Source organism: Petromyzon marinus, chromosome 40 (assembly GCF_048934315.1).
Source record: "Petromyzon marinus isolate PM22_M1 ecotype Great Lakes invasive population chromosome 40, UKy_Petmar_22M1.pri1.0, whole genome shotgun sequence".
NCBI lineage: Eukaryota > Metazoa > Chordata > Hyperoartia > Petromyzontiformes > Petromyzontidae > Petromyzon > Petromyzon marinus.
Window position 1 is genome coordinate 3,952,624 of NC_133706.1, and position 23,065 is coordinate 3,975,688.

The 23,065-nt window shown below is 46.4% G+C and overlaps 1 protein-coding gene across 6 annotated transcripts in view; it reads left to right on the top strand.

Moving 5' to 3' along the window:
• Positions 1 to 811: 811 nt before the first annotated feature.
• TTC24 (tetratricopeptide repeat domain 24) overlaps positions 812 to 23,065 on the top strand; it is a 31,628-nt gene continuing 9,374 nt past the window's right edge. For 3 of the 6 annotated variants that reach the window (XM_076073025.1, XM_076073028.1, XM_076073029.1), the window contains exons 1-10: positions 812 to 6,667; positions 10,139 to 10,331; positions 11,702 to 12,292; positions 14,033 to 14,184; positions 15,044 to 15,281; positions 15,872 to 16,084; positions 19,069 to 19,197; positions 20,166 to 20,287; positions 21,124 to 21,243; positions 22,370 to 22,446. In XM_076073025.1, the coding sequence (XP_075929140.1) occupies positions 10,328 to 10,331; positions 11,702 to 12,292; positions 14,033 to 14,184; positions 15,044 to 15,281; positions 15,872 to 16,084; positions 19,069 to 19,197; positions 20,166 to 20,287; positions 21,124 to 21,243; positions 22,370 to 22,446 (1,646 nt within the window). In that variant the 5' untranslated portion in view covers positions 812 to 6,667; positions 10,139 to 10,327. Of the gene's footprint in view, positions 6,668 to 7,997; positions 8,940 to 10,138; positions 10,332 to 11,701; positions 12,293 to 14,032; positions 14,185 to 15,043; positions 15,282 to 15,871; positions 16,085 to 19,068; positions 19,198 to 20,165; positions 20,288 to 21,123; positions 21,244 to 22,369; positions 22,447 to 23,065 lie in introns of those variants that run through there. The other 3 variants (XM_076073026.1, XM_076073027.1, XM_032968794.2) reach the window with 3 other exon arrangements.

The window sequence follows — 23,065 nt, forward strand, 5'->3', positions numbered from 1 at the left end:
CGGCCACAACACAAGCGGCCTTCATCAGGTGAAGGGAGCGAGACTGTCTGGTAGGACCGCGCTGGAGTGAGAGAGCCACGTTCAGATCACGGCTTTTAAGCTGTGTGAGAGGAACAAAGCGCCTTGACGAAGGAATTAGCATAAAATTTAGCATTGAAAAGGCTGAATGATTAGCTTGTGACTGGTCACAGAAATAGCTATGTTAAAAGTTAAAGCATACACATCCGCAGAGGCACCCATTGTTAAAAGGAATTAGCATAGAATTTAGCATTGAAATAGCTAAATTAAGACATTCGCTTGTAACTGCTACAGAAATAGTTACGTTGAAGTCAGAGCATACACATTCACCGAGGCACTTAGTACAAATCAAAACAGGAGAATTTAGCATTGAAATAACTAGGCGAATTTAGCATTGAAATAACTGGGTGATTTGCTAGTGACTGGTCACAGAAATGACTATACATCTGAGCTATTCACAGTACTATATAGTGAACCAATAAAAACTAAAATATAAATTACCTTCATGTTATCAATAAACTCTATATTCTCCAATCAGCTAAGCTACCAACCATAAGTCGTTATATATCACAATGCTATATGGCGAAAAAATGGGTGGATTCTTACCCTCAAATTTCCGTACCACGGATAGCTACGGGCCCCGTTCACGAGTTCGTCCATGGTCGGAACAGAGGAGGGGGAGAGAGACAGCTGCGAAGCCCTAGTATACTCCATGTTGTAAACCATACCATTAACCGTGGTGTGAGAGGTATTAAGAGGCAATGCTGGCGAAAGAGCTGCGGTCTGAAGGTCATCGTAAAATTACAATTAATTAAGAACAGAAATGATTTAACACATCTTTCCAGTGGTTACTAAGCCTGAATCCATCTTCTCGGTTGAAATTGTCTCTGTGCTTGTATATGTGAATGGCCTCATGAACGAATCTCTCATGGTAGCCAGTTGGTTTGCAAAGAACCTCCGTCTTGGAGAAGTCAATGTCATGTGAGCCCACTGAATTGTAACAGTGATCTGCCACGGCAGAGGAGTTCGTCTTACCGTGTTTCAAGTCTGCTTTATGTTCGCGGATGCGGTCCGAGATATGTCTTTTGGTTTCTCCAATGTAGCTACTACCACAGAGGCACTTTAGTTTGTAAACACCCAGGTACTGTATATCTGGAAGAGCATCTTTTACAGATGGAACTAAATCACGGATTTTGTGTACTGTGTTGAATCGGACCTGGATCTTGTGTTTATTCAGGATTTTGGAGATATTTTTAGTGACCCCTGCAATGTAGGGTAAGGTGATGGTTTTGAGTGGCTCCACATGACTGGAGTGATGGCTTTGCAGATTGTGTAGTCGGAGTAGCCATTAGCCCTGAGAGCCTGGTGTACGTGCTTGAGTTCACTGGTAATGTGTTCCTGGTCGGAAATGCATTGGGCTCTATGGTATAGAGTCTTGATGAGGCAGTTCACTGTTACAATTCAGTGGGCTCACATGACATTGACTTCTCCAAGACGGAGGTTCTTTGCAAACCAACTGGCTACCATGAGAGATTCGTTCATGAGGCCATTCACATATACAAGCACAGAGACAATTTCAACCGAGAAGATGGATTCAGGCTTAGTAACCACTGGAAAGATGTGTTAAATCATTTCTGTTCTTAATTAATTGTAATTTTACGATGACCTTCAGACCGCAGCTCTTTCGCCAGCATTGCCTCTTAATACCTCTCACACCACGGTTAATGGTATGGTTTACAACAGGGGTCGGGAACCTATGGCTCGCGAGCCAGATGTGGCTCTTTTGATGATTGCATATGGCTCGCAGATAAAACAAAATATTCTCACTTGTTTTAATCCATCCATCGATTTTTCACTGCGCATGTCCTGTTCAGGGCTGCAGGAGCAATTGTCCATTATTTTAATTGGATGATACTGGCCTACGTTTGCCGTTGCTGGGTAAAACAGGTAAACGCCCCCTTTTGAATCAGTCTGAGACTGCGTCTGCTCGGTCATTAGCTCAAAGCTAACCCTTCGACGAAGAAGATGGCGAAAAGAAAAAAAGACGACGAGTATCGTACATTTCAGGACGAATGGACCGAAGAATTCGCCTTTGTGGAGAGAGCGGGTTCTGCGGTGTGTCTAATTTGCAATGACAAAATTACATCGTTGAAACGGTCGAATGTAAAGCGGCACTTCGACACGCGCCACGCTACCTTTGCATCAAAATACCCTGCGGGAGACAGCAGAAAGAAAGCGTGCCAAGAGCTTCTGAGCAGGGTGCAAGCTAGCCAGCAGCAACTCCGCGTATGGACCCGGCAAGGTGACTATAATTCGGCTAGCTTTGCTGGTTCTTTAGCAATAGTGAGGAACGGAAAACCATTCACAGATGGCGAGTATGCTAAAACGTTCATGCTGGATGTAGCCAATGAACTTTTTGATGATCTTCCGAACAAAGACAAGATAATCAAACGGATACAAGACATGCCTCTGTCGGCAAGAACTGTTCATGATCGTACCATCGTGATGGCAAACAAAGTGGAGGAAACGCAAGTGAAGGACATAAATGCAGCGCCGTTCTTTTCTCTGGCTTTGGATGAGTCAACAGACGTGAGCCATTTGTCGCAGTTCAGCGTGATTGCAAGATATGCTGTTGGTGACACACTGCGCGAAGAAAGTCTTGCTGTTCTGCCATTAAAAGGGTCCACAAGAGGTGAGGATTTATTCAAGTCTTTCATGGAGTTTGCTCAAGAAAAAAGTCTACCTATGGATAAACTTCTCTCAGTGTGTACTGATGGTGCTCCGTGTATGGTGGGGAAAAACAAAGGATTTGTGGCGCTTCTCCGTGAACATGAAAATAGACCCATCCTAAGTTTCCATTGCATTATACACCAGGAGGCACTTTGTGCTCAGATGTGTGACAGGCAGTTTGGCGAAGTGATGTCGCTGGTCATTCGTGTGATCAACTTTATTGTTGCCCGAGCCTTAAATGATCGCCAGTTTAAAACACTGCTGGATGAAGTTGTAAATAACTATCCTGGTCTGCTTTTGCACAGCAATGTGCGTTGGTTGTCAAGAGGGAAGGTGCTTAGCCGTTTTGCGGCTTGCCTGAACGAAATCCGGACTTTCCTTGAAATGAAAGGCGTCGGGCATCCTGAGCTAGCCGACACCGAGTGGCTCCTCAAGTTTTACTATCTCGTAAATCTGACTGAACATCTGAACCAGCTCAACGTGAAAATGCAAGGCATTGGAAATACAGTGTTATCCCTTCAACAAGCTGTATTTGCTTTTGAAAACAAGCTGGAGCTTTTCATCACGGATCTTGAAACAGGTCGTTTACTACATTTTGAAAAACTGAGCCAATTTAAAGATGCATGCACAGCAAGTGAGCCCATTCAAAACCTTGATCTCCACCAGCTAGCTGGCTGCACATCCAGTCTCCTACAGTCCTTCAAAGCACGCTTTGGAGAATTTCGTGAGCACACTCGTCTTTTTAAGTTCATCACCCATCCAAACGAGTGTTCACTGAACACAGCCGACCTGAATTACATCCCTGGTGTCTCCGTCAGAGATTTTGAAGCAGAAGTGGCTGACCTGAAGGCCTCAGACATGTGGGTGAATAAGTTCAAGTCACTGAATGAAGATTTGGAAAGAATCACACGACAGAAAGCGGAGTTGGCGAGCAAGCACATGTGGACAGAAATGAAAAAACTCCAACCCGAAGACCAGCTGATTCTCAAAACTTGGAACGCGCTTCCTGTCACATACCACACACTGCAGCGTGTGAGTATTGCTGTATTGACCATGTTTGGATCTACGTATGCATGTGAGCAGTCATTCTCACATCTTAAAAACATCAAGTCCAACCTACGATCACGTTTAACGGATGAAAGCCTCAACGCTTGCATGAAGCTTAACCTCACCAAGTACCAACCCGACTACAAAGACATCAGCAAATCCATGCAGCACCAGAAGTCGCATTAATGGTGAGTGTTATAACAACATTATTTAAAAGAATAAATTCAGAGGCTTATTATACTGACATTTAGTTGAATTCACTTTTAAAATATATTATATGGCTCTCACTGAAATAAATTTCCAAATTTTTTGCTTTCATGGCTCTCTTAGTCAAAAAGGTTCCCGACCCCTGGTTTACAACATGGAGTATACTAGGGCTTCGCAGCTGTCTCTCTCCCCCTCCTCTGTTCCGACCATGGACGAACTCGTGAACGGGGCCCGTAGCTATCCGTGGTACGGAAATTTGAGGGTAAGAATCCACCCATTTTTTCGCCATATAGCATTGTGATATATAACGACTTATGGTTGGTAGCTTAGCTGATTGGAGAATATAGAGTTTATTGATAACATGAAGGTAATTTATATTTTAGTTTTTATTGGTTCACTATATAGTACTGTGAATAGCTCAGATGTATAGTCATTTCTGTGACCAGTCACTAGCAAATCACCCAGTTATTTCAATGCTAAATTCGCCTAGTTATTTCAATGCTAAATTCTCCTGTTTTGATTTGTACTAAGTGCCTCGGTGAATGTGTATGCTCTGACTTCAACGTAACTATTTCTGTAGCAGTTACAAGCGAATGCCTTAATTTAGCTATTTCAATCCTAAATTCTATGCTAATTCCTTTTAACAATGGGTGCCTCTGCGGATGTGTATGCTTTAACTTTTAACATAGCTATTTCTGTGACCAGTCACAAGCTAATCATTCAGCCTTTTCAATGCTAAATTTTATGCTAATTCCTTCGTCAAGACTCTTTGTTCCTCTCACACAGCTTAAAAGCCGCGATCTGAACGTGGCTCTCTCACTCCAGCGCTGTCCTACCAGACAGTCTCGCTCCCTTCACCTGATGAAGGCCGCTTGTGTTGTGGCCGAAACGTCGTGAGAATATTATTCTGTTATTTTATTTTATCAATTTATTATTTTATTCTCATTCTACGTGACTTTACCGAAAGAACCAAAGAAGATGAATCATTGCAGTCACGAAAGCTTTAAATCGAAATCCATCTATATTCTTAGTTCTTTCGGTAAAGTCACGTTGAAGGGAAACAAAAAAATAATATTTTATTATTTAAATATTTTATTATTTGTTGTTTCCCTTCAACGTGACTTTACCGAAAGAACTAAGAATATGAATTACTGCAGTCACGAAAGCTTTAAATCAAGAGTCCATCTATGTTCTGAAAAGAGGAGGGGGGAGACGACAAATTAATGTATGCTGTCTGAAAGCCACTGTAAGCGTGAACAATCAAGACCTGAAATGGTTTATCAAATCTTTCCAATGATTGCTAAGCCAGAATCCATCTTCTCGGTTGAAATTGTCTCTGTGCTTGTATATGTGGATAGCCTCATGAACGAATCTCTCATGGTAGCCAGATGGCTTACAAAGAACCTCTCTCTTTGAAAAGTCAATGTCATGTGAGCCTACTGAATTATAACAATGATCTGCCACGGCCGAGGTGTTGGTCCTACCGTGTTTAAGGTCTGCTTTGTGTTCACGAATGCGGTCCGAGACATGGCGTTTGGTTTCTCCAATGTAACTACTACCACAGAGGCAACTTAGCTTGTAGACACCCAGGGTACTGTATGTCCGGAATCACATCTTTTACAGACGGAACCAGATCACGGATTTTATGTATTGTGTTGAATCGGACCTGGATCTTGTATTTTAACAACGGATTTAAAATAGATTTTAAATATTTGTAGATTAAGTGCCGTGGAGAATAAAGCGTAACAAATTACACAAGCAGACAATTCGTTCCCTTCACGACTCGTCCCTCCGCGTACATTTTTTTTACACATCCATCAGCCACACGGCCTTCCGTGTTGACTGGTGGTGCACAAATGTCATAATAGAGTCCTGTAAACCCAACTCGTATAAACACCTCAACGCATTCACACAATAACCCTGCCTTCGGTGAATATACTGTATACATGTCTACATGTACACATTTCTAGAATTCGATAAACGCGTTCACGTATGTACAGTACTGTATGTTGAACTTCTTTAGCACCGTACGCAGCCAACCATGCTGATCGCAAGGCAATTGAGAGACGTGAGGCCTCCATCCAGCAGTGGATAGAGATCACGACTGATTATTAATCGTTATCCCTGTATATTCCCATGAGGAGCTGCCACAGCGATTCGATTTCCCGGCGCGGCAGTTGAAACGACGATCCGCACCACCCACCTCTCGTGGCTCGACACCGTGCTGTTTTAAAGAGGTTCACGGCGGTCGATCTTTAACGTGTGGTGGGGTAAAGTGTGGGTACCCCCCCCCCCACCTCCTGCGACACGTGTGAACAACGTGGAAGAGTAGACCAAATCCTGTCTAGGGCTGCCGCAAGTGGAGGCCCCTTGCCCCAGCAGTGAGATATGTCAAGGCTGCACATTTGTCTGTACACGTTCATTAACAACCTTCGTTTGGGATGTAAAATAAAATGAGTACAGTACAACATTTAAGAGTTTAGCGTAGCTGCGCTGCGATCACGGGGATCCCGCTCACGGCCAACACCAGTGACGACTGTCGAAGCCGGTGCTGTCTCCCCTAGGTCGACTCGGCCTCAAATGAGTGCTTGGTGTGGTGTGTAAACATCGCCACTGGGGAAGACAAAGGCGGCCGGGCGTGGTGCTGCCGTGCCGACCTTCACAGGTGCTGCTCGCTAACAGCACTTGCCCCAACAGTCTGTTCGGGCTACACGGGCGACCTTTGTCGATGGGAAGTTCTAATAAATGCTTGAAAGTGACTCCACAACGGCGTCTCTGAAGTGGAGAATTAAAAAGTGTGAGGCCACACCTCTGGGAATTCACCCGATTTACCCCAAAATGTTACTTTAAATAGTTGTTTTTAACTCTCTAATACCTGTGTTTCCAATTATTAGCTGTATAGCTGCTGGAATAGAGCGGTCTGGATTCTGTGCTGTATCTTTCAAGACACACAAAGATGAATGTACAATAATGATGTCCTTGATGATTTTCATCTCTGGATGATACCATTCCCATCTGCACAGAGACACTGGGGTAGATTGATTTGTGAAATAATTCTCAGCATTAATTGCGACTGAATTTATTTCCCCACAAATGTAAACATAAAAACATTCACATTCTTGGTTCTTTCGGTAAAGTCACGTAGAAGGGAAACAATAAAATAATACAAATATAAAACAATACAATTATTGCTGTGGTTTTCACACCTGATGATGATTGCTTGTGTTGCAGTCGAAACGTCGTGATAATTTTATTGTTTTATATTTTTATTGTTTCCCTTCTACGTGACTTTACCGAAAGAACCGAGAATATGAATCCCTGCAGTCACGAAAGCTTTAAATCAAAAAATAAAAACAGTTTTTTTTACGAAAGCATTGTTCAAGATAGCAGTCATTTTTAGTCTGCTGATGGTCGGCGATGCGTCAATCGACTCATCTCGACGAGCTGTACACGATGCACTATTAAAAGTTGAATTTTTCGTTAGCGGATTTTTTAATGCTAATGTTTGGCATTTCGACATCGCGAAGTAGCACTGATTTCGGATTGATTGATACCACAGTCGCGGAGTTAAGTACAGCCCTGGAAAAAAATGTCCCAGAAATCAAACGCATTCCTGCAGAGGGAGCTGGTAGGAACGTTGGTTTGCTCGGTCAATGGCCAGGGTCAACGACGGCACCACGTGGTGGATTCCGCAAATATACCGGATTGTGAGGGCGGGCACAAGCCGGCGTGAGTAGATGAAACGTTGAGTTTTATAAGGGCACCACGGGGTGACCAGCCCCTCCCCACCCAGCCCCACCCCCCCACCCAACCCCTCCCAGCCCCACCCTCCCCACCCAGCCCCGCCCCTCCCCACCCTCCCCACCCAGCCCCTCCCCACCCAGCCCCACCCTCCCCTCCCTACCCAGCCCCTCCCCACCCTCCCCTCCCCACCCAGCCCCACCCAGCCCCTCTCCACCCAGCCCCACCCCTCCCATTTTTGGATGCACGACGGACGGACACAATAATCCCCTGTGGGCTGGTAGTGTAACCAGGAGGTTCCTACCAGTAATATTTAATTGCCTCAGCCATTTTGTATTATTTGGTACCCCGGGGACATCGCCATGAGGATCATATGTTCAATCATATATATTTTAAGAGAATTATAAAGTTATGTTAAATTCAGAGGCTGATTTGATAAAGTGCACTACATACAGATTCATAAAATCCATGGGCGCTGGTTCACTTGCATGCAACACTTTACCACGGTGTAATTGGAAAATCTAATTAATTGTAATACTTTTTCATATAGATAGGCTTCCTCCTGTCATAGGAATGTTGAACGTATACTACTAGTCACTGAAACTCGCGATGATGAATCGATGTAAATATGACATCCTCTGTACATTCTTGACCTAACCGTGTTATACTTTTTCCTACCTCATGTGTCGTAACTTGATACCCTTAGCCTAAGCAATAAGTTAACCTCAGCACATTGCTTTCAGTTGAAGTGAACAATTTGGTGACGCTGCTTGCGTTGGCAGTGGTGCACAAGCATGATTGACAACAGCTAAAACTCAACAAGTTCGACAATAACACTGTGGTCTTAAAAAAAAATCGTTATATGATAGGAGAGGGTTCAGGCAATGGCCCTTCACAGCATAGAATGAGGTCATTTGAATAAATTATTGAACATATCAGCACTGCTCTATTCGCTTGGTTAGATGCAATGAGCGTACCGCATTTATAATTTTGGAAGGTTGCAGGATGGGGAGGAGGAGATGGGTGACATCAGGGATGAGGTTGCAGCGTGAAAGTGGAACTGCCCAAGGAACGATGGAGGGAAGGAGTGGGGCATCGTGCCCGCACGGGCCGCGTTCACAAGGAGCCTGTGGCAACAGCGCAGAGACTCACTACTCATCCAGCAGTGGGGCGAACATGACTCACCACCATGGAGGGTATCCAATACACTCCAACTACCGTTTTGGTAGTGCTGTAGAAGCGTTGCTGTAATTGCTGTATGAACAACCACGTTTTAGCAATGGCTCTTCTCCTGTAAAAAGGGTAATGGTCAGTAATATTAGCTTATTCTCGTTCAGTTATAACCGGAGAGGCAGTGTTTCTTGTTGATTATGATTAATGAAAGGTGATAAAAGCTCTAACATTGGGGGGGGACAGGAGGGGGCTGAGCGCCCCCCCCCCCCCATTGCTTAAGGTTCAGACTGCCATCACATGTTTATAGTCAAGTAAAAAATGGTGGTACTGCACTATTTTGTATATACGAGCCAAACCTCATATGTATAGAGGGTGAGAATTAGAGCATACTGTGCTATACAGATCATATTGTTACTCGTTCTGTCTCCAGTTTATATTTGCTTCAGGCTGACCATTGGCTGGGTCATGCCCCCCCTTCCGCCCTGAGGGTTTTTTTGTGTCTCCTCCTGCCCCAATTTAAGTAAGCTCACACGACAAGATTGAGTGATGAAGAGTAATTGTGTGAGTGAGTGAGCGCCTGTAACCATCACTGGTCACTTGTACAATACAACTCAAGTTTGAATATCCCTTCATTTCCTGTCTAAGTCGATGTAAAGTAAGTCCACCTACTCAAGGTGTGTTATACAGCTAGCAGGGTCTTGTACATTAGCCTCAAGAGGCCTGAATGTGTACAGATCCTTTCTTCAGGTGAAGTGCGCAATATCTCTCCTTGTGGCAAGGCCGGAGTGGCCTGTTCACTTGTGGTCGGTCAGAATACCACTTCACAAAGCACGCACGCCCGTTGCCACGTTATCAATAATGTACGCCGTCCAACCCGGGGCATTCCTCTCTGAAAACCAAAGCTCGCGTAAATAATTTACGGGGTAGCGGAAATAAAGAAAGGAAGCAAGAAAATAAAACACGCGATCGTACTTCGTGGAATTCCACCGACACTTTGACTAAACTCCCCCCCCACCCCAAAAAAAAAACAACCCTCCCGTCTGTCCGGGCGCGTTCCAGAGCGTGACACATAACACCCGCTTTGTGCCCCATCGCAGGTGACCACGAACGTTCTCAGCTGCCTGGTTCCTGCGTGCGCTTCGTGGCACTGCGGCGCTGACGATGTCTCCCGTTACGCTGACACGCCCGGCCCCACAGAGTGTTGTGTTTCGATATTCCCTAGCAATGACGGCCCCCCCATGGTCCCCTGACCACGGGGACGCTTGGAGACAAAACATTGCCCTGGAAGGCGGCCGCGTGTGAGCACCATCTGCAGAGTCGACAATGGCATCGAGAGGGCAGGTGCGTGCGTGTGCGCTCCAGCAATAGCCCCCGAGGCGTCTGCTCGCCCGCCCGTCTGCCCAGCCACACCATGGGTGAGTTCGATGTTGATGCTCAGTGTCGCGTTATGCGTGGGTTTTGCTCAGTTCCACCATCCGTGAGATGAATACTTCATCCGTGTTATTTTCTGTAGAGTATTTTTTGCGTGGCCTTGCTAAATCCCTGCCACTCACGGGTAAAAATGTCACTTTTGTTGCTCAATATGTAGCCTCACCAAAACTCTCATAATCATCAGCCATTTTCTATCCACTGTTAGATAAAGGCCTACCATCTCTCACGGTCCAGTGCTGCTACCCTCCATACCGCTCCCACAAATTAACTGATCTCATTACTCAATCTCCTCTGTGGTCGCATCCTCTCCTTTGGCTGCCATTTCGTCTCACCTGCCTCGTCAATCGACGACCATTCTGCCTAGCGATGTTACCTGTCCAAACCTCTTTACTCTTCTCGGTTGTTCGTATCATGTCTCCGATTTGTTTGTTTCCTGAACCAGGAAATCATTAGAAAGAAAAACTTTACTCCCGTTACCTGATGATAATGCAACCGGCTCACTCGGGCAAACGTAATCTTAGATGCGCGCCATGTGTCGCTAAGTTGAAGTCAGTGTCATTGTCTTCTCAGGTTCCCCTACTTGAGTTTTTCGTGTTATATATTTTTGTTTCCTCTTTTGTGGGGCAAAGAGGCCTTGATTGCCTTGTAGGCTTGAGCAGTGGTACTGGATAGGGGCACCCATGTCAGTCAGGCACCCGGCAATAATTTTCATTGAACTTTCAAAGTGTAAATGTGATTTGCGTTTGTCTGCGGGTGTGTGGGTGTGTACCTAACTCATGATTGCAGGTTGTGAGCACGAGTGGTCGGTGGATAAGTCAAAACTAAATGACAAACAGCTCCATGCACTGCGTGGGCCATTGTAAATCAAACACACTTTGTTTTTACACAACACTGAATAAAAATGACCTTTATTGAAAGCAAATTACATATCTAAAAGCTCTTAATTTAGCACAGCTATCAACATTGGAAAACAATCTTAGACTGGCAATGGTGGCATTTGTGATATTATTGATGAAATGACGACGCTGTGGCTGCTGCTGCTTGCTCATGATAATGAATTTCAACAGTGGTAATATTAGTGCTGTTGATGGCAATACTCAAGATGACTTTGGTCTGCTACACCTTTTGTATGGCGTGGAGTTTATCAGTAACGTTTATTATCGTGTGTTCATGTCGAGGTTGGTGATCCGGTGGATGGCTTCAGGAGTAGCTTAGTTAATATTTTAAATGTTGCTGGCGAATATTCGAAGTGGGCATGAGTGTACTATGTAGTCCATAATTTGAAATTGGTGACTGCGGTCACACTGTGGGCTATTCATACGGTAATGGTCATCTGTTGACATGTCCCAAACAGACTCCCACGAAGTCAGGGACTCGGTGGAGCCGACGGATCGGACCTCGCACTCAGACACGACACCGCAAACTGCCAGCACCTCCTCCCCAAAGCGGCCACACCACAGCCCCTCTCCAGACCAACGTGAAACCTCTTTATATGGAGAGGAGAGCACAGAGGGCATCTCTATGCACAGCAGAGAGACACAGCTCAACGGTGCTTTGCATCCGGCTCAGAGCACCAGTAGCAAGAAGCACGTCAAGTTCGATGCCGAGTCCGTGCAGAACGGCCGCGTCCGCCGCAAGAAGGACGCCGGTGGTGATGACACTCCCAAACCTCCGGCCCCTCCGCAGCACGGCAACGGCACGGGCGGAGAAGGGGATGGCGAGGCGCAAAGGGCGGTGAACCGGCTCACGCAGCGGGCCAGCTCAGAGATGGCAGACGGCAAACCCGAGCGCGCCCTGGCCTCCTTCCGCAAGGCGTACGAGCGCTCAGGACAGCTCGCCGAGCCGGTGGCGAGGGCTGCGTGCGCCTTCAACCTGGGCGCGGCGTACGTGGCCGCAGACCAGGCTGACAAGGGCCTGCAGTACCTGCTGGAGGCCCAGGCGGCAGGTGAGGCTCGCAACGTCGGAGACCGCTGATGGAATTCACTCCCCTCAGTGACCGCTTCGTTGTATTTACTTTTATGCTTTCCAACCAAGTTTGAGAGTGTTTTTTTATGTGTTTGTTATGTCCATCCTTTCCATCCGTAACGGTCAATGCCTCCACCGTTGAGAAGGCAGCCATCGACTGAATGGTCTAGTAAAAGAGTTAGTGCCTGATTTATGTGTGGGTATAAAGGCTGTTTTCACCAGTATACGAGAATCATGCCCATAAAGTTTAGTACTTGAGCTGAAGTTCATCTGGCTGTATATTCATCATTTATTGATTTAGGTGGCCAAGTTTCTCAGGGGCTTGATACCACATTCAGAGCGCTTGGCTGACACTGCAGAGATACTTTGATCGAATTTGGGTTGGTGCCACCTGAACCCATACCCTAGCAGTATTCTCAAGTATAATGAGCTGAAGGTCTTACCAATTAAAACATTTATAGACAGCACAAAAAGGCATAATATTCAATTTGAGTTGAACAAGGTAGAATCACTGCTCACTGTGACAATTCTGTATTTGTTTCTTGACATGATACACCGATGGCATAATTGGAACATTATCGAGATAATGATTTGTCAATTTCTGAAATGAAGACCAGAAACAAATGTAAAGTGTTGGGCCTTCCCAACACTTCATGGCAAAATTCACTCTCACACGTAGGCTTTTGCAAGCAATATTGTTCAGAAAAGTTTTTGGTTAGATCGCGTAATTATAAATGTGTTCACAATTCTGGCAATTTGCCTGATGAAGCTGGTTGTAATCACCATCAAAACCTCGTACTCAAATTGTAAATGTTGTGGGTTTACTCTCCAAAACACTGGTGTGCTGCAGTAGTAACTAATTGGCACGTTTTGTTCACGTGACAAACCTTACTAATTCGCTGTGTCAGATGGAGGTGGGTTAACAACACATTTATATTGACGCGGTCTAACCCAAAAACCTTTATTATGAAGAACTCACTCTGACAAGTCAGTGACCAAATCTGCACAATCTCATGATAAGAATGGTATTTTTTCCCAGATGCCACATTGCATTGTAAGAATCTTTTTCAGAAAGGCCTGGCTTTGAGATATTCTGCCAATTCCTTTAGGAAGTGGTTTGTGTGTGGGAGGAAATCAGAGCAACCAGACAAAACCCACACATGGAAGACAATAACACTAAAAAGTTTACAAGGACGGGCTCAAATACCCACTTGCTGTACTGCCGTCTACATTACAATAATATCTTGGCACCTCAGCTTAATTTGGGGTGCCAAGGTGGCGAGATGTTAACTACCTCACTTGGTATGCAGGAGGTCGTCGGTGCGATCCCAACCCTGACGCCTTTTTATATTTCGTATTTGCATGTTCTCCCTGTGGTCCCGTGGATTTTTCTCCGGGTTCCTCTGGTTTTTCCCTCCACATTTAGAGACGTGCTTTTAGACTATTTGACTGCTATAATTTTTCACATGATACGCTATCATTTGTGGCCATGCTGCTTCTGAAAAAGAACTATGTAGCTCAGTGTGCTTTACCGGGTAAAATAAAACGCAGTTTCGTTTTTAGTTTAATTCGCTGGGAAGTTTCACAAACTTTTGTGATCCTCCAAAACCCTCGCCTCCAAAAGCACCGGATCATGGGCGTGTACCACCACCACCCGTGGATCTCAGTCGATGGTTGCCGCGTTCCTCCCTGTGCATGCACCCCTCGTGTCCTGCGGAAGGGTCCCAGGACCGAGACCAGCGCGGGGACCTACTCTTCAACCTGGGCGTCGCGTACGAGGCGCTGCACGACCCTGCCAGCGCCGCACGCTGCTACGAGGACGCGCTGGCCCAGTACCGAGCCGACCAAATGGGAGGCCAGGCCGACGCACAGGTACGCGACCGCTCGCGAGGGTTTGCCACCTGTCCTGGTTTTTCCAGAATCGTCCTCTTCTGAGATCTGTCTTCTCAGGAGCATTCAGAGTCGGGGTGTTTTGCAGTTGCATAATGATAACACACCACTCAAGACGATGCATTGACGTGTTGTTCTTCGCTCTGCCCGAATTGCAATATTTTCTGCCCTGTATGATACGTCCCAGGTTTTTGTAGTGCAGAGGTTTGCAACCCTCATGCTCGTGGGGACTATCAAACCCTCAGTCATCTCCATACGAAGACCCAGGCAGAGTCGAGATTATTTGGCTGCTATAAATTTCCACGTGACAAACCACTTCATTGAGCTATCATTTGTGGTCAGATCTCTTCTGAGAAAAGAGCTACATAGGTCAGTGAGCAACATCTGGTAAAATAAAACAATTGTTTAGTTTAGCAACACCGTATGTACAGTTATTTTGTCAATCCACCGATGGATTTGGTCCTCCCCATGCCATGGAGATTCTGGGTGGTTTATTTGACCATACTTTACCAGTGCAAGTTGGTCACAAAGTGGCAAGACAAGTAAACATACGTGAGTGAGAATCGCCTAAAAGTGGCACCGTCGTAATCTCTGTACACGACAGTGGTGGATCCAATGGGGGGGGATTCACCCCTGCCCCCTTATGTCACAAAACATTGGTATTTTATTTATATTAACCACAGAAAATACGTTGGGTTAATAAAATATATTTTTAGGCTGGAACCTGGTTTCAAACATTAAAATTTTGTGGAGCCCCCCACAACCTCCCCTCCTCCCTCCCTGGGAAGTTCTCAGACTCACCTCTGGTACTCAGGCGCTCGGGCACCGTTGTCTGCTGCAGGTGAAGCTGGGTCAGTGCTGCATGCAGCAGGGCGAGGAGGCGCGGGCGGCCGACTGGTTCCTGGCGGCGGGACGGAGTTACCGCTGCGCGGGCCGGGCCGACCAGGCGGCCGAGGCGCTGTGCGAGGCCGGCGCGGCCCTGCTCCGCTCGCCCGCCACCGCTGGCACCGCCGCGGTGTCCGTGCTGGAGGAGTGCCGCTCCGCCTGTGTTCACGTCCGTGACAACGACGCGCTGTTGGGTGAGCCACGATGCCGTAGCGGCTGCGATTGGCGCCTCCCTGGTGCTGTCGAGAAAAAAAATATATCGGCTGCTTACCGAAAAATATTGCTGCCCACAATTTATATATTTTTCAATTTCAGTCAACGATGACTATAAGTGGATGTAAATCACCAAACCTGATGATAGCTACGATTACTACCCTCCAGGGACCGAGGCGCTACTATTATGAGATTAAATTAATGAGTCTAAATGAAGATGCAGACTTAAATAATTTAGGAACGTTATTAGACTGCAGTGCGCTTTAGAAGACTACAATAATTATTGGCTACAATTATATACAGATTTACTGAGTTTACTGATTGTCTGCCCGGATAATATTGGGGGAATTCCCCACCCCACAGCAAAATGTAATAACTAAGAGCATTTGGCTAACGTTTGATTGCTTTAGTCAATTCAACTTAGAGAATGACTCCACTAAAATTCCATAGGTTGTCACCAACTAGACCAAGACTGTGACTAAAACTAAATATTGTGACTAAATTAACACATCTCTAGCCTGCCCCCCCTCACCCCCCACCAACCCTCCGGTATCCCAATTCCCTCCGCCAGCGCGTCTCTACAATGAGCTGGGCCTCAGCTTCTCGCAGCTGCAGCTCTTCCCGGCCGCCGTCGACTGCTTTGAGCGGGCGCTGCCACTGAGCGAGGGCGTGGCGGACGCGGCCCGCCGGGCGGCCGTGCTGCAAAACATGGGGGCCGTGCGCAACTCCCAGGGGCAGTTCCAGCTGGCTCTCGCCTTCCACCGGCAGGCCGCTTCGCTGCACGGTACACGCCGCGGTGGCCCCGCGGTTCCAGATGACGTTTGATTTATTGTGTGACGATTTTGACGCGTCTGGTATTTTTTTTCACCGTTCTCATTCTCTCTAATCTGGGCATTTCCGGCACTGCTTTATCCTGGCTCCAATCATATTTCCCTTCACGCTCATCCTCGGTCTCCTTCAATCACCCCTGCACCCTTCCTTCACCCGTCACAGCAGGTGTTCCCCAAGGCCCTGTCTTGGACCCCCTTCTCTTCTCTCTCTACATCTCCCCTCTCGAAACACTTGTCTCTCCTCCTTTAACTTCTCCCGCCATTTCTTCGCTGACGACATCCAAATATTCTTATTTTCTCCACTTTCACTCCGGACCTCTCTTCTCGCATTTCAGCCTCTCTAACCGCCCTTCAGTCTTGAGTGTCGTTCCACTTGTTTGCCATCAACCCTTCTAAAACCTAGGTTCTCCTTTTCCTCGCTGCTCTTTCCCCTCCACCCACCCGCACCATCACCTTCCCACCCTTCTCACTCACCCCTGTCCTCTTCCCGCAACCTTGGTGACCTCTTCGACTCCTCCCTTTCCCTCGTCTCTCACATCTCCGCCATCCCCGCACCTGTAGTTTCCACCTTGTAAGCATTCGCAAAATAGTCCTCTCATCACTCAGTCCAACGCCAAACTACTAATACACTCGCTCATCTTCCCTCGGTTAGACTACTGTAACACTCTCCTACTCGGTCGTCCAGCCTATGCGTTCATTCCACTACAAAATATCTAAATGCGTCAGCACGTTTCATTTACAACCTGCCACACTGCTCCCGCACCTCCGCCCTTCTTATAGAAATGCACTGGCTCCCCATCTAGCCCCACCGTACCTTACTTCCCTTGTCTCGTTTTATGTCCTCTCCTGCCCACTCCGCTCTCAATCTCTCCCAGCACTCCTAACCATTCCCTTCTCTCCTTGTGCGCAATCTCGTTTCCGCTCCTTTTCCCTACTGGAACAAACTTCCCCTCCACATTAAGTTTTTGCAGTTTCAGTTTTCAGTTGATTTATTTTGGTATAGCCCTGTGAGCTATTCGGCTCTTGAATCGGGTGCAACCACAACAAACAAACAAAAAACACGAACAAGAAAACATCTTAAAGTGACTATGTGTTGACTGTGCAAACAGAAATTCCATGAAAAAAAACAGCAATATATTCCTAAAAAAAGCACCGTACACCAACGCTGTGTGCAAAAGATCCCAGTGGGATGCAAGTCAAATAACAACAACCACAAGGAAACTTAGATTAAGGCCATCAGTCTAACTCCGTACTACAACAAAACACTTTGAAACACACGGCGTGTATCTTACAGCGAAGCAAGCACCCTTTCTGTCCAGTTTCCGCTCCTCCCTCAAGACCCACCTCTTCTCCCTGGCCTATCCTTACCCCCATCCCGAGGTACCCCGTAATTCCCGTACTCACTCACCTCCCTCCCCATATCCCATCCATATTCACCGTATCACTTTTAGCTCCCCTCATTGTACCAATGATAACCCTTGTAAAGCGCCTTGGATAAAAGCACTATATAAATATAAGATAAGATAGTGTAACGCTATCACGAAAATGCTGTATCGCAGAGGTAATCTTGCAGTAGTGTCACAGTCAAGGGCGATGTAATGCAACATCCCAAATGAGTAATTTGCGGTTACTCTGTTTTAATTGGCAAATTTGGAACACGATATCCGCGTAGAATGGCTTATTCATTTAGAATTACATCGCAGGATCTTTAACAGCGACTTTGAAGCACTCGGCGTGTATCTTACAGCGAATGCTCGTGCAGTATTAACCAGGGCAGCTTTTCTTATTTAAACAGCGAACTGCTGCAACTAGCGGCAAACGCAGTACTGCTGGGCCACATCACCGCCCCCGTAAAATAAGCTGCATACATGGGCGTTTAACACTATGTAAAATGAACACGCAATAACAGTAATGTGCCCTGCGATTTCACTGAACGGTTTGGATTCGCACTCGCGATGAGGGAGCAGCTACATGGTTAAAGTAACATTAAACTGTAAGCCTAATGAAAAAATATGGTAAATCGTTATTCTTAAATATAAGGCGTTTTTATTTTGATTCATTAGCTTATGATACATGCATTGTAGTTCACAAATTTCTGCAGCACAAAATGTATTTTTTAAGTATTGATATAAATAATTTGCTAATATTTATGTTTCTATGCATGTATGAATATCTAGATAAACCATCCTAGACCACTCCACCAAATTAAATGAATGAGTAATTTGAAAGATTTTGTTTAATTGTTTATGCAAACAGATTCGACATTACAAACAAATGTAAGTTTATCCAAATTCCTTGGCGTATTGGGCCCTTGCCCTGCTTATCCACTTTACTAATTACATTAGCCTGGTGCATAACGTGAGACCAGTATCCCAATTCAAAATCATATAATGGATAGGCATTAGGCATTGGGTAGGTGTGTGGGTGGGCAGTGCTGTTGAAGGTCAAGTGAATGTCAAGTCACTCCGTCCATAGGAAATTCTGCCCACTAGCGGTGTAACATGTCATGTCCACAATTTAACAAGAGTGGCACGTTCGAACTTGTCCTGGGTCTCCCCTATATGGACACAGCCTTAAATGAGTGCCTTGTGCACTTTGTAAACATCAGCACTGGGAAGACAAAGGCGTGGTTCTTGCCACACACCCACACTCTCCACACCCCTTGTGCACCCTGCCAAATTTAATGTACACATACAGCCCTTTTGTCATTCCACTGCTGGATGAGGTTCTCCCCACGACGTGCGTGTCATGGGGGTTATTTGTTCATACTTTACCTCCTGCAGCCAGACTTAATCATCAGTCCTCGATTACAGCGCTTGTGCAACAGTCTGTACTGTGCGGCAGTATGGGGGGCTAAGCCTTTGTATGCGAGCGTTTGCACTTGTCCCCAAAAGTCTGTTGGGGGGGATCTTTGCCTTGCGCATGTTGGACGATGCAGGTGAGCTCCAGAACCGCAACGCCCAGGGCCAGTGCTTCTGTAACCTGGCGTTCGCGTGCAGCCAGCTCGGGGACCACGAGGCCGCGGCGGAGAACTACCTCCACGCTCTGCAGGCGTTCCGCGACACAGGTAAACCCAGCCCGCAGCGACCACCGTGCCACCCCCACTCTGCACCCCCCTTGTCATCCCACACAGCTGCCTTGTGCCAGCCCACGTGAAGCTGCGCCATCCCACACTGCCTCCTCGTGCCATTCTACACAGTGCTGCGTCATTCCGCATATAATGCCCATGACATTTCACGCAGCGTCCATGGGCCATCTCGCACAGCATCTCCGTGTCATCCCACACAGGAAGCCCATGCCATCCCACACAGCATATCTGTGTCATCCCCCCCCCCCCCACACAGCGCCGTGACATTACCTCCACCATCAACCAGTGTCAATTGAGTCCGAATTATTTATTTTAGTCTTTGTCTCATCGACGACAACCTGTGAAATATTAGTCAAGTCTCAATCTGTGGATTTCATGGAGTTATTCTGCTCGTTTCGTCCACTCAGGAAATATTTTTAGTACAAATTTATAGTACAAATTACCATGTCTGGTCCCGGTTGCTCAGTGCACGGCTGTCTATATTAATGTCACTAAATTATCTTAATCTTCGTCTTTATTCAGACTTGCTCGTTCCGTTCCATCATAGCCAGTCGCGCCTAGGCCTTTGGTGGAGCAGTAGTTGTAGCCACTATCGTGCTTGGCCATTTTCGTCCACTCAAGGTCAAATATTGTAAACGATTATATTCTCCAGGAATAGAGCTAGAGTCTGTCGCCAGGGAAAGGGAGGTCTGGACCGCCCTATTCAACATGTTACAGCTGCGACCCTCACCAGCATTAGCGGATTGAGAGACGAACGAACGAACTATATTTTCATCACTTCTTTTTCTTTCGTATGGCCGATGTAGATGCAGAGACACAACTACTATTTCACATTCAGGTGGTTTAGCCTGATTTTCATCACAAAGTTGAATCAATAAACTTAATGCTGCTATAAATACACACCCTGTGCTGGCTTCTGACGATAATGACACTGCTGCCCTTCGCAGGGGACGTGCACGGCCAGTGGCAGGCCAACGAGGGCCTCGGGGCGGCCAAGTTCCGGCTGGGGGACCCGGAGAAGGCCGTCTCCTGCTACAAGCAAGCACTGGCACTGCTCAGCCAGGACAAGGTGCGTCCGGGCAGCCAGCCAGGCCCCTTTGTCTGGCTTTGAGCACAAGAGCACAGCTCCTTGGGGAAATCTTCTTCTGTTATAAATGAAGTGTAAAAAATATACGACCTAAAAGTGTCCCGTTATGAAACTATTGTAAAGGTATCGTGCAGTAGGTAGTATTGGAACTGTAAGCCAGAATATTAACTCAAAGCCCTCAGTGGATTCACAAATGGCTTAAGATTTACATGACAAGCCACTAAACAAGTATGGTTTTAAAGGGGGGCTGAAGAAAATGTGTGGGGGAGAAAAGTAGATAAACAATCATTGTCTTGATTGAACGATCAATGTGTAGAGGAGTGAAATATGTGGTGCGCACAGTTAACCGAGGGCAACTGAGGGCAACAGGTGTGCGTGTGCAACGTTAGGTTTGCACCGACAAACTGCCAGTAATTAAGGGAAGCAACAGAGGTCGAGCAAGTGCACGTGCTGCGACCGGAGATTGCTGTCAAAGAGGTTAATTGATGGGCCAACAGGCATTAACCTGGTGAGAGCTAAAGAGACGCACAGGAGGTTTCGGTTAATTAGCAGAGTGATATAAAGTTGTGTGCGTGAGCGGAGAGGGGGTTGTTGCTGGGAACCAAGAGTGAAGACATCTCACTGCTGCCGCTCCAGGGGCAGCGGTGGAGATGTAGAGCTGCTGTGTGCGAAGCTGCTGTGTGCGGAGACGCTGTGTGCGATGACGCTTAGTGCGGAGCCGAACACACTACACATATCTTATACAAAACAACACCATCTCTGCTTTTTTTCAGAACAGTTCTTGATGGAACCTTACAAATGCCTCCTTGCCTCTCCAGGTAGCGGCTGGGGATGCCCAGGAGAGGATTGTGGGTAAACTTACGGATGCCATTCAGTACAGAGTGAGCATCTCGAAAGCCATGGGACAGCAGATGGGATACGTGCTATCCCCCTCCGCGGTGCGTACACCACATGCACCCTCGCTCACGTCATACAGGAGCAGCCGCAGAAGCCTCCGGAATGTTTTACGAACTGGAACCTAGTTTTAACAATGCTCTCAACCTTGCCTGATCCATCAGCTCGGGAATACCGAACATGTGACCAAAATTACCGTTTACGACAACAACCGCCGTTTGCCGCTAAGTAGCGGTGACGTCACGACGGCGCTTGTGCCATGCTCGGTGAACTTCGATGCCACGTAAAGTTTACGGCCACATATATACACGCAATGTGGTACTTCCCTGCTCTTTGTGAGCAGCACACCTTTGCGTGCTGTTGAATGTATTTGTTTCCTGCCATCATGCAGTTCCCTGTTGTGATGGGTGTTTTCATCATTGATAAAGAGAGTTGGATTGGAAAAACTGAGAGAGTTGTACCATGGAGCTCACTGTTAGTTCCATGCAATAGTGTGGTTTTACATCAGAGGTGGGACACAAAGTTATTGATGGCCAAATAGGACTCTCAAATACTCAATACTTTCGTCAATTACATTGACCCTTCTTCACATGAAGAAGGTACAATTTCCAAAATGTTGCCTGTTGTATAAACTGTACATGTATTTTATATTTTATGGCAATGTTATTGCTGCATTTCTTGAGTCTTTATTTCCCTACTTATGCATCACTCCCAACGCAGTATAATTTTTTATTTCTCAAATGCTGTACCTTTGGAGGGTCATACATTAACACAAACCCAATTCCCTTCTGTCACTGCAAGAAGTCCTGACAATTACAGGAGCACACTAAAATTATAGACAGTAATTCTAGGTCAAAAAATTTCCCCTTCTAGTACCTGATTAGTGCGGCTACCACATTTGCAGTAATGAATATGTACACTTTATGGGCCATTTCGAAGATGTAGGTCTCACGTGACCATGAACCGTATTTAATAAGTTAATAGACATTGGTTCCCTACTTCTGCTGTCCGGTCGCCTTCCAAAAAATAAATCCTTACAAGTTTGATTGGATTATAGCCATACCAGGGGCAGAGAGATAGAACGATAAACAAGCAGGGGTGATAGAAGTTGCTATTCTAACGCTAACGCTTGCGGATATCAAAATGCTGCTTGTATTTTGGGTCGCGCAGGTGAGACAAGAGATGACCCAGTCGCACACCTACCTCATGCCTTACGGGTACCACCTCCAACGGGCGCAGCCAATAAGGTACGGACACCGCGTTTACGGTTATGACAAAGCTTCTTGGCGGCATCGCTCATGTTTCGTCCGTTGAGGGGTTACATAAGGGTTCAAATGTCAATGTGCGATGCCCATCTTGTGCTGTGGTCAATCTGTGCTTCACCAACAGCCGCCACCTACTTCCACACTACATGAATATTTTGCATAGAATAAGCTCACTGGTAAAATCTATGTTAAGTATGGTATGACCCGGAATGTACCCAATCTCGTTAGATGTCGGAAGCTAAGCAGATTTGTGCCTGTTTGGTTCGGGTGGCCACCACGTGCAAACAGGTAGTCATAGAGGTTGCGTGCTGTGTGGGCGGTAATAGAGGACAGAACAGCAAAATATGTCCTTAAGCTATACATATGTAGAATAGTACTTCTTGACACCAAGGAGGATTGTCGAACCAGACGGAGACAAGGATTCTTACTTAAGGCTGCTTGCCGTTTATTCACTCATACACACTCTGTCCATTGTACTCTCACTGCTTGTTTCCACTCTCTGAACTCGACGCTTACACCCGTTATGGCGCACATCAGAACTCTGTCCTTTACACGGACATCCCTTCATTATCTATGCCCGGTATGGGTCCCCTTTGTCAAC